The sequence below is a fragment of the Phocoena phocoena genome, chromosome 7 (assembly GCF_963924675.1).
Source record: "Phocoena phocoena chromosome 7, mPhoPho1.1, whole genome shotgun sequence".
In the NCBI taxonomy this organism is placed as follows: Eukaryota; Metazoa; Chordata; class Mammalia; order Artiodactyla; family Phocoenidae; genus Phocoena; species Phocoena phocoena.
In genome coordinates, this window is record NC_089225.1 from 60,415,765 (window position 1) to 60,427,805 (window position 12,041).

At 39.9% G+C, this 12,041-nt stretch overlaps 1 protein-coding gene across 4 annotated transcripts in view; it reads left to right on the forward strand.

The window, feature by feature from the left end:
• The window catches only part of OSBPL6 (oxysterol binding protein like 6), an 87,904-nt gene extending 79,725 nt beyond the window's left edge, over window positions 1-8,179 (forward strand). For all 4 annotated transcript variants that reach the window (XM_065881175.1, XM_065881176.1, XM_065881179.1 and 1 more), the window contains 5 exons: window positions 536-680; window positions 2,660-2,804; window positions 4,846-4,972; window positions 6,571-6,693; window positions 8,071-8,179. In XM_065881175.1, the coding sequence (XP_065737247.1) occupies window positions 536-680; window positions 2,660-2,804; window positions 4,846-4,972; window positions 6,571-6,693; window positions 8,071-8,179 (649 nt within the window). The remainder of the gene's footprint in view (window positions 1-535; window positions 681-2,659; window positions 2,805-4,845; window positions 4,973-6,570; window positions 6,694-8,070) is intronic.
• The last annotated feature ends 3,862 nt before the right edge of the window (window positions 8,180-12,041 follow it).

Below are 12,041 nucleotides of genomic sequence, written 5' to 3' on the forward strand. Positions count from 1 at the left end.
TCTGCTCTGCCCTGTCCTACCTTTCCAGCCTTACCTCCCATCACACCCACTCACCTGAAGCGTGCCACACACAGGTCCCCGGATGCATTGTGCCCTTCTGGCCTCTGTGGCTTTGTCTCTGCCTTTCCCAGCCTGTAGTACCTTCCTCTCCACCCTCCAAGCTTAGACCAGACCCAGCCTCTTCTAGAAAATCTTCCTTGCCACTCACCCCACGTTCCAGGCAGATCTAAGGACACTCCTCTGTGCTCTTATAAGCGTCCATCTATCCCTACCATACTATGGCTCCGGGAGAGCAGGAAACAGACCCTATTCAACTTGGTAGCTTTAGCACCTGGCCTATAGAAAGCACTGAAATGTTCCTTAAATGAATGAATCATGTCATAAATGGCCTTGACCACATAGAAACTTCCAAGAAAGAAATAAGAGAAAGATGAGGGGAAAGGAAGCTATGGCTAAAAAATATTCTCATTGGTAGAAACAGTAATATTTATTTGTTACCTTCACTGTTTTTAATCAGTGCTGTATTCTTCACTAGGTATGGAGATTGTTATGTGTGGAATAAGGTCACCACGTGCATACACAACATCCTGAGTGGGAGGAGATGGATAGAGCATTACGGAGAAGTAACCATTAGAAATACCAAAAGCAGTGTTTGCATTTGCAAACTCACATTTGTCAAGGTAAATAATCTTACAACAGCAAAGGAAAGATACATAAAATGCTTCCTAGGGAAGAAATAAAACAATTACCTTAAGCTGCAGCAAGTGAGTTAGTTCTGTATCATTGATCCTTATGGACATTTTAGATAAAAAAGCAGGACCAGCTGGTGGAGTTGCTCCAGGCATGCGGACGTCTGACGGTGTAGAGGTCAACAAAGGCACCATCTTGAAAGAGAAAAAAAAAATTCTTGTTAAAGAATTTTCTTTTTAAGCAGCCAGTTCATTAAGTAAAATTCCAGAGAGTACTTCTTGCCTATAACAAGTCCCCTGGTTTATATTCTATTTATATTCCTGCTTGATTACAACATATTCAAGTGATCTTATTTTAGGGAACTAAATATATCGCACTTGTCATTTTCTGAAGACGCATAGAGATGATAGCTTCCAGTCCCTATAAGCTTATCCAACTCTGCCATTATTATATATTATCTTAAATAAGTTCAACAAAAAGCAGTACCTTTATTAACAAGAGAAGATGTTAGATATTTTTCTTTTTTCCTTTTTTTCTTAATAGACTGATTAAGTGGTTCAGAACTGAGGAGCCAGGATCACCATTTGCGCTGACTGGGTCGTGCGTGACAGTAACTGTGCGCACTTAGTTTTTTAGGCTAGGAGAAACTTCGATTTAGGCCTGCCCCTAATATTTGCAGAGCTCAGGGCAAGAGTACAAACGGCAGTCCCCATACCGTATGTGTAAATATTTAAAGTATGTAAATCAAGCCCACAAGCTGTCAAATAAAATATGTTCTATCCTTTCACGCTGACAAAAGTACCTTTTTTGACAAAACCTGCAAGTGCAGGTTGGACACTTGGGAACACCGAGCTGGAAACCTGGCAGCGCAGGAGAATCAGTCTGGCCCACGGCCTTCCCCACTTGCTTCCCACCCCCAGCTCTGCCCTGCGCTGCAAGGGGCCGCAAACACGCGTGTAGGCAGTCCAGTCCACACCCCCACAAACAGCCACCCTTGGCCACCCCTCAGGCCTAACAATAAATCCAAGGAAAGGCCTGTGCAGGCTGTGGAATAAGCTTAGAACCATTTGTGGGTTTTTTGTTTCTGGCTGTGTTGGGTCTTCGTTGCTGCATGCGGGCTTCCTCTAGTTGTGGCAAGAGGGGGCTACTCTTTGTTGCGGTGCATGGACTTCTCATTGCGGTGGCTTCTCTTGTTGCGGAGCACAGGCTCTAGGCGCGTGGGCTTCAGTAGTTGTGGCACGTGGGCTCAGTAGTTGTGGCTCACAGGCTCTAGAACGCTGGCTCAGTAGTTATGGCACATAGACTTAGTTGCTCCGTGGCATGTGGGATCTTCCCGGACCAGGGCTCAAACCCATGTCCCCTGCATTGGCAGGTGGATTCTTAACCACTGCGCCACCAGGGAAGTCCCGCTTAGAGCCATTTGGACAAGGAATTCTAGGGTCTTGTGTACTTGGGGCCTGATCTAGAATAGGGGCCAAGGGATCCAGATGGGTAAATTCCTGCCGACTTCTGACCCCTTGGGGAGGAGCATGGCTGGAAGAGAGCTAGAACAAGGTGTTCCTGATTAAATTTAGTCATTTACAGCTACTATGAAAATGATTTTACAAACTATTTCTCCAGTGTTGCCAATTGAAAATCATTAAAATCCATGAGCCAAGGGTAGTTCAAGACAGGACAATGGGAAGAAGAAGTTGCTTAACCTGTAAATTAATATTCAGTTAAGATAAAAACTGAGCCTTCTCTGGGCTGTGGTCTCATGCTCTAACATGGAGTGGGGTCATCCCTTTCTTAAAAGTTAAGTCAGCTAACACTTAGATAGCCACCCTTCCATGCAAAACATTTTGAGATAGATGCCTGGAAATGGTTTGTGTGAGAAACTTCAAGGTTAAGAAAATTTTCCATGTGGAAGTTACAGGGATTGGTGTTATTAAAGAGATTGAGTGTTTTAACTGGAGTTTGGTTTCTCCAGGTGAATTATTGGAATTCTAATGTGAATGAAGTCCAGGGGGTTGTGATGGATCAGGAAGGGAAGGTGGTGCACCGGCTGTTTGGGAAGTGGCATGAAGGGCTGTACTGCGGTGTGGCCCCTTCCGCCAAGTGCATCTGGAGACCAGGTGAGACCGGCATGAGTGTCCTGCCTCAGGGGGGTGCCATGAGTGGCAGAAGGCAGGGAAGGTCAGATCATCCCATGCGGTACACCTTATGTTTTCTTTCTTTTTTTTTTTTTTTTTTTGCGGTATGCGGGCCTCTCACTGTTGTGGCCTCTCCCGTTGCGGAGCACAGGCTCCGGACGCGCAGGCTTAGCGGCCATGGCTCACGGGCCCAGCCGCTCCGCGGCATGTGGGATCCTCCCAGACCGGGGCACGAACCCGTGTCCCCTGCATCGGCAGGCGGACTCTCAACCACTGTGCCACCAAGGAAGCCCCTTATGTTTTCTTTTAATAGATTAAAAACATAGATGCTTAAGACAATAATATTTACATTTATACTCAATCCACAAGTTAAATAAATTCCAATATTTGATAGTAAGGAGTTGTAGAATTGAGACCAAATCTGACGTGTGGTCAGAGATTGGGCTTCATGTAAAATCTCTCTAAATGTAATAACCGCATTTCAAAAACTAGGTATACTTATTAAACCATTTGAATAATTAAAATATACAAACTCAAATCCCTACTCGCGTTATTTATTCTCTGTTTTAGTAAAACAAAGGAAAGCCTGCAAACATCCATAATCCACAAATTCAATAATTTAACCAGAATAAGTGATCTTTTTACTTGAGCATCAAAGAGCTGCAAGATGCTGACATTTAATAAAAGACATCAAGAGAGTTCTGGTAATACACTAGCATATAATTGACTATCAAGTACAAATGGAACAAGGCTCCACATGACATTTATTTTCATTGGAATTTTGTCAGTTAATCCCTAACTTTAAAATTAGTTGTTGGTTTCCTCAATAAGTATTTAAATTCCCTGCTAGTGGAGTGTTTAGTTCATTCATTTGGCAGTTATGTATTGAGTACTGACTGAGCATCAGGCTTTGTGCTAGGAGCTTGGAGCACATTAATGAGCAGAGCCTACAAAGATCCTGCTGTCAAATTTAGTTTGAAAGTGCCAGTAAACATTCATTTAGATCTGAATCTTTTTCTTTTCTAAATGGAAGTCAATTGTAAGTGTTTTTTGGTGAAATCTTAATGCTTATAGTTAGTCACCCAAGCATTTAGTTACCCAGTTGGGTATTTGAGAGAAAAATTAACCAGTGAAGACTACTGTATGTACAAAGTTTTATTTTAAAAGCTGGATTTTATTAAATATATGAATCTATCAGTTCTGATAATCAACATAAAGTTTCCCATTTAGCAAAATAAAGCCAATTTAGTTCACTTAAAAAATTTGTAGGGACTTCCCTGGAGGTCCAGTGGTTGAGACTCCACACTTTCAGTGCAGGGGGAGCAGGTTCGATCCCTGGTTGGGGAACTAAGATCCTGCATGGCACGCAGCACGGCCAAAAAAAAAAAACAACTTGATCCCAGGCCTTAAGAATTCCCACAGATGAAGATCCAAGGGACAAGAGCTCACAGTCAAAAATCACAAAACACAAAAGGAACCCAGGCAGAGTAAGACTTACCACACTCTGAAAATAAGAGCACTTGATATTTCAAGAAATGAGGCCTCTTTCAAAACGATGATTAAATATCAACATTTAAAGAGAAACAAAACAATATTTACCACAAACAGATCCTCACTAAATGAATTTCCAAAAGATGCACCTTTATCATCCCACATAAAAGGTCAGAGATACAAGAAGGAACAGTGAGCAACCATACTGTGTATATGTGGGTATATCTAAACAAACAATGACTGCAAAATTAACAGTAATATCTAACTCGTCGGGGAATAAGAATAGCATTTACATTGGAAAGTGGTGATCTTCAAGTTATTTGAGAGGAGGGTGAAGCTACTGATTACCTACCCAGTGTCTTAAATTAAGTGTGCAAATAATCATTAATCCTTTAAAAAAATTGCAATCTAATGTTTATGACTATAAATTTGATGTTAATGTGAGTATTAATTAAGCACCCGAGTTAAGTCAACTTCTGCATGTTCTGTAATACTCTTTGCCTCTCACAGTGGTTCCTTGGCCTCATTCCAGGTTCCATGCCGACCAACTATGAGCTCTACTATGGCTTCACAAGGTTCGCTATTGAGCTTAATGAGTTAGATCCTGTACTAAAAGATCTCCTTCCACCAACAGATGCCCGATTCCGGCCAGATCAGAGGTGAGCAGGGCAGTGGTATTTAAAATGAACACTAGGTCATGGCATGGTGCTTACAGAAGTCATCAAGACTATTGCCACCATCATTTATTTATTCATTGAATCATTCATTCCCTTATTCACTCAGTAATAGCTGAGTCTTCTGCCTAGGTAAAGAGCATTCAGAGGATGATCATAATAGAAGATTAGCTCAACAAAAGTTCCCCACAGAAGGTAACACAGACATTTTTTAACAAAAAGTGCCCCCCCCACAAATTTACCAAAGGTCTGCAAATTACTGAACTCTTCACACAATCACTCCTCACCTCAGTGTATTTCTATAGTTCTATTACTCTATAACATGGACTATCTTTTCTTAAAAATTTTTTATTGAAGTAACATTGGTGTTATATTATATAATTGTAACATTACATATATAGTAACATTATATAATTTTCATGTATGCAACATTATTTCTACTCCTGTATACCTGTGTATACCAAAAATTTCGTTTCTCTCCATCACCATACAATTGATCCCCTTTAACCATTTCAGTGAAGAATAAGAGGATAAGATACAGGGGTACCTAGAAATACTTGGAGTCAAAGTGTGGAGTTTTCCCAACACGTTTTTGATCCCCTGGGGTGTGAGATATACTCAAAATACAGTACCATTAATACCTTCTGATTCTTTTGTTTTTAATTATTCTTACATTGTTCTGTACTCATGTCCATTCCTACAGAATTAGTTTTACTTCTTACAAGAATTGTACATGTCATACAAATTGTATCCAAGATCATTTTCTGTTCCCAGTGTCTTTTTGGCTTTATCTGTCTTCCACCAAAATGTTCCCAGTATTGAATGTTCTACTATTTAGTTCCCTCATATTCCCCCCTCTTTCTCTAGAACATGCAGTCTCACTATTTGACATTAAAACTTATCAGTAAGCTTCCTGTACAGTGTGTATCATACTGTATACCTGTTCTTTGCTCTCATTTTAGAATTTAAATATTTGCAAATCACCATTGGGTCTGCTTTTTTCTTCTCAATTCTATTTCAGTATTCCCTTTCTGAATTTCATTTACTGTTCATTTCCTTTCTGTGGCCTTTTGTAATTTCCCCCAACTGTTACCTTATCCTTTTTCATCAGTTTTACTCTCTCCAATAAAATAGGAAAACTCCTTCCCTCTCAATCTGTTCTAAAAGTAGCTGAAGAACACTCAGGTACCATCCTCCATGTTGTGGCCTTTAACAAGTGCTTTGTGATAACATGGAAAAGGAGCACAGCCAGGGACTTCATGATGTCCTAACCAGTCAACCTGAAAATCTCAAGTTGTGGAACCCTAGACAGCACAGAAAAGTCTTCAAAGCCAAGCACTTACTTTTCATTCCTCCCATTTTATTGCTGAATTCAATAATTCAGTTCACATACACAGAAAGTATGTTAGCTGGTGGCAGACAGAGAGAGTGTGGCCTGGGGAAGGGGCGAAGGGACATAATCAGAGCATTACTGTTCACTGTGTTACGTTCACAGCAACCAGAATTTAAGTTTATGCAAATGAGATTATTTTGTTCTCAGAGAAGAAGGTAACGTATTAAAAGATAAACTGCTTTCTCCTTAGATTTTTGGAAGAAGGAAATTTAGAAGCTGCAGCAGCAGAGAAGCAAAGAGTAGAGGAACTCCAGAGATCTCGAAGACGATACATGGAAGAAAACAACCTTGAACATATACCAAAATTTTTTAAGTAAGTCAGTTTTCATGTTTTGCAAATGGTTGCCACAAGCAATGAAAAACTCTAAGTAAAAAGAAAATGAGGGATAGTTTTATGTCCAGGAAACTTCGAGGTGGAAAATTAAACTGATTTTCATCACTGGTTTTGCCAGTGAAAATACTGAATCGGATTTTGGTCTTGTGAAAAGTTTGTAGGGCTTCCCTGGTGACGCAGTGGTTGAGAGTCCGCCTGCAGATGCAGGGGACATGGGTTTATGCCCTGGTCCGGGAAGATCCCACATGCCGCAGAGCAGCTAGGCCCGTGAGCCTGTGCGTCTGGCGCCTGTGCTCAGCAACGGGAGAGGCCACAACAGTGAGAGGCCCGCGTACTGCAGAAAAAAAAAAAAAAAAAGTTTGTAACCATAAAAATAAATTTTCCTCGACATCTCTTTTCCTTTCATGGACAGCAATAGAGAGTGAGGGTCTTGCCCAGAGGTTCTTTGTCCTCCAACTATCCCCTTTCGAATGGTAGAAACTTGTTCCCACTCCCTCACCCAGAGATAAGGTGGGACCCCACTGCCCACAAGGTCATCCTGGCTTCCTTAGTATTTAATTTTATTTCTATCACATGGAGCTTATATCCGTTCAGATTTGATCCTTCTGCGGTGTGATCGTGGGTGATTATTACAGGATTATTTGCAGGATACATCACACAGACTAAGCTGTAGTTTCCAGATCCATCTGTTGCCCTTCAGAGCCAGGACAGATCAGCTCAGAATAACCTCATACCCTTTCTAGTTGCCATCTCCTGGCTGCGCTGGAGCAGAAATGCAGTCTTGCCCTTTAGATGTTGAAAGTGCCCTCGCGTGGACCCTGAGGAGGCTCTTACAGTTAATGAGGTTGCATACTTTCCCCACAAGTGAAGCAGAGAAAATTCTTGTGGGTCTGGGGTCTGAAGTTCTAGTTACAAGGTTTGTACATGCTTTGTCTGGGCCACTTCACTTTTTTTTTTTTTTTTTTTTTTGGCCATGCTGCACAGCATGTAGGATCTTTGTTTCCCCAACCAGAGGTTGAACCTGCACCCTCTGCATTGGAAACATGGAGTCTTAATCACTGGACCACCAGGGAAGTCCCTGTTTGGGCCACTTCACTTTCTAGTCCTGCCTTGAGGTGATTTATTCCCGCTCTTAGCCCCTCTCCTCATGACCCTACCCACTTCCATTTCAAACATTTCACAACAAAAGTGGGTTTATTTCTAGTCAAAATAGTCAGATCATCAATCAGCAGATAGGATGCTCACTGGCTTACCAAGTACTGCTTATATGTACACGTCTTATCTACGGGAGAGGGTCCAATTATCAGGTCACCTGAATGAGATTTGTGTCTAATGTTGATTTTTATACTTTCACAGAAAAGTGATTGATGCCAATCAAAGAGAAGCCTGGGTTTCTAACGACACCTACTGGGAGCTGCGAAAGGACCCTGGGTTTAGCAAAGTAGACAGCCCTGTTCTTTGGTAAACTGGGAATATAGAGCTAGCCAACATAACACGCTCTAAATGAATAAATAACTATGCACAATTATGTTTCTTAGAGCTCCGCGTGGTTTCTGGGTCGACTGAAAACTGACCATTTGCTTTTCTATTCATCTTTATAATAGACTTTCAGAAGTGCATTAGACAAGGCCCCTAACCACTTTCAGATCCTTTCTGTTTTGCTGCAACCATATTCCTTAAAAAACATCCACGCCCTCCTCGAAAAGCATAAAAGGAGCAGAATATAAAATCCGAGGTCTGAAGAGTCTATAAAGAAAAACGAACTGTAACTGGTGCTTAAAGCTGATCCAGAGAGTTTAAAGCAACATGACATATGAACCACGCATTTGGTCCTTTTCTGGAAGCGCCATCCCCTCATTGCAGGAGCTCCTGGGCCACAGCAGTCAGCTCAGATGTCGAGTGTGTCTGTTTGATGTGGTGTACTTGTGCTGGCCTTGTCAAAAAAGACAGTGCTTTTTTGACATCGTGATGCTTCTCAGAACCTGTTCCATCTGTACGCCATTGTTCATGCCTTAAGAAATGCAAAGATGTACAATAAATCATTTTTTTAATGTGTGCTCCTAGGTTTATGTGAAGGACAGATGTTTTGAATCATGGCATGATTCACTTTCTGGGATCAGAAGAATTATGAGACTAACTCAAATGGATTGAAAAAAGTAAACAACATGTGCTTTACTTTGATATATTGGTTACTGTATCATATGTCTGAAGGGCAAGAAGGAAAAGGTGTGCTAAGTAGATCTCTGTATTCAGTTGCTCGTCAGTTTCCTGTCCTGCGTACAGTTAATAAACCATCCCTCTTCCACCTAACCTCCCAGCGTGCCCTATTATTTGGCAATATCCGTATTTGATTTGCAACACTCGGCATCGGTGTTAAAACTTTGGAAGGAAATAACAAAAAGCATATGGAATTTGTCTGTGGGCTTAGGAGTACTGTAAACATAACTAATTTTGAGTGAAACACAGTGTAACCCACATGTGTCTTGTGCCCAACCCATTGGCACTGTTGGAATTCCACTGGGAACAGACGTGAGACCACTAGAAGCTTATTTGCAATGTTTAAATGAGTTCTATGCAAATTCATATTTCATATTCTCATCAAGTGTTTCTGTATGATACATGACCACATATTAAACATTTACCTTGCTATTGGCAGAGATATAAAACTTAAGCTAAGGAATTTATCCATCCCAACAAAAATGGGGGGAGGTGAGGGACAGAAATGTGTTTTGAGTACTTCAGGATTTGTTTTTTCCTCCACTATTATATAGAGGCTTTTGTAGTAACTTGCATTAGTATCCTGAGTTTCTGCACATAGATAACTATTTAAATGCCTATATATTTTTTTAAAAATCTCTTTAGAGATTTTCCTAGAGAATTATAAAATCATGTATATTTTATTCTGTTATGTTTTTATTCTTAGACTCTTACCATCAGATTTTACGTGTTATTTTAATCTCTGATAACAAGGTTACTAGCATCTTACATTTTGTTATGAGGTGTTGATTTTAGTGTTGTTTCTCCCACTCAAAGCATTCCTAATAATGGCTATTCCACTATCAAACCAAGACTGCCGAGAGCATAAGGGAAAACTCTGAAGTCTCCACTAGGTGGAGCAAGTTTTAGTTATCCTGAAACTCATTCCTCCTTTTATCTTAGTCCATACGTTATATGTACAGCATGCACTGGTTTAGAATGAAATTTCATTGTCAGGCAAACTCCCTAGTCCATCACTAGCTCTGAGCATGTAAGCAACACCCTCCCTCGGTGTCTCAATGTCTTTAATTCCTATTTTAAGTCTTGGGTGCCTTCCCCCATAGTAGTAAAATTTCCCTTATTATCAATTCTTTTCCTGCTCATTCATCTTGACGTTCTTTTATCTGCATCCTGAGATATATGCCTTTAATTTTAATTAGAATTGAATTAGAATTTTTTTGACTTCCTCAGAGAGGTATGTGCTCCCATGATTGGTAAAACTTTAGATACTATTTACAGTGCTTCTTGTCTGTATTTACTAGCACTTCCCTGAAGAGTCTCCATATTTTAGCCTAAAGGTAAGGAAAGAATTCTGCAAACAAAGGTACTACAAATAGGAAGATACCACAAGTAGGAAGGTAAGGCACCAGGTGACCAACGATAGTATCAATCGGGCAGCTGGAAGAGGACCCAGGAGGGAAGCAACTACTGTACCTCACAGTGAGTTTTAATAAAGAAAGAGAATAACTAGTAGAATGGACCTTTACTACCTAATAAGTTAAACATACAAATCAGGTAGGTGAATGTTGGTCAGAGCTAACCTGAAACTCTGACTAGGCTTTCAAGATGAGAATGAGAAGAATGCCAAATTAATTAAAGTCACCACATTCTTTATAATATCCCAGATTTATAATTTATTTTGAGATTCTGATATCCCCATTAGAATTCCAGTTCAAGTGAGCAATTAAGTTTTAGGCAATGCTCCTATAATACCTGATTCACAAATCTCCCCATCAAACATTCATACCAATGTAATGGCCCCATCCCCTATTTCTTTCTCACTTTTTATTTATTTGATGGTTACAGAATAGTGACACTTATTCTGTTCGGAATTTTCATCTGCATAATTTGGGGGCTTTTGAGACTAGTTTAAACAGCAAAAGGATAGAATAGATATTAGGTCATTCTTGATAAAACATGACTTATTTCTTAGAATTTTATATAAACCTTTTTATTTCAGGGGCACTTTTTTTTCCCCCTAAAGCAATCTAGGATAGAAGTGGACTTAATAATATCTTTATACCTCCCCTGGGATTTACTGTAAGCTCCTTCATGTTTTTGAGCTGGTCATTAAGGAAAGCAGTAAGTGATGATGGTCCTATGGATGTGGCTACGCAGAACAGATCGATGGCACACACCAGCATGCATAGAGGCCGACCTGAAACTAATTATTTTGCTACCCAGGGTGCAAATTTACTCTCAGATTTTACTGTTATTTTATTGGGTTGTTTAATTAAGTCATTATCTTTCATGGGTTACTTGAAATTCCAGGCAGTCGTAAAAATAAACCTCATTTGAGATACCTTTTAATATTACACATCAATTATATGTGACATAAAAACTACCAAATGTATTTTGGTAAGAGAAACTAAGGAGTTTTTCATACAAGGGATGCCACGTTGTGGATTTTCTAAACCTTTTGCTGCTCTTCCTCATTCTGGCCCCAGGACTTTTAGCGATTCCACTAATCAATCATTATGTTAGGTCCTGCCCCCAAGGAGCACTGGAGGGCGGAGTTAAAGAGGAAACTGATCCGACTGTTTTGCTTAGTTCTGATTACAGCCTTAGCTGGAGAAGGGTTTATAATCATAATCGAATGTACATTTTGTTGGTACCTTGTGGATTATCCATTTTGTCTAATCTTGTTCTCTGTCATCCAGATAATGAAGTGTGGGAGCAGAGCTCCTCACACACCAGGGGTTGTAATGTTTGCACTTGACTGAGTTGGTATATTATGACTGTGGCAAAGTAAACAAAGTTTGTGTACAAAATATTTATTTCTATGGGAACCATTATGTTCAGGATATATGACATGTATCTAATTAAACAATTATGAATCTATTTTGTGCTCTAGAAATATTCTTTTGGAGGAGAGATGGAAAAAATGTCATTGGAGCTAGGATTAAAATGTGTGGATTTTTTTTTTCTTTTTTTTTTTTCCAAAAAGCTTCCCAGTCATTTAGAAATAGTGCTTATCAAACTAGGATTAGATTCTCTAAGTTTTAATTGAATTTCTTTTGTGAAATTGATACATCTAAAATATATATCACATGAATCATTCTGTTAAACCT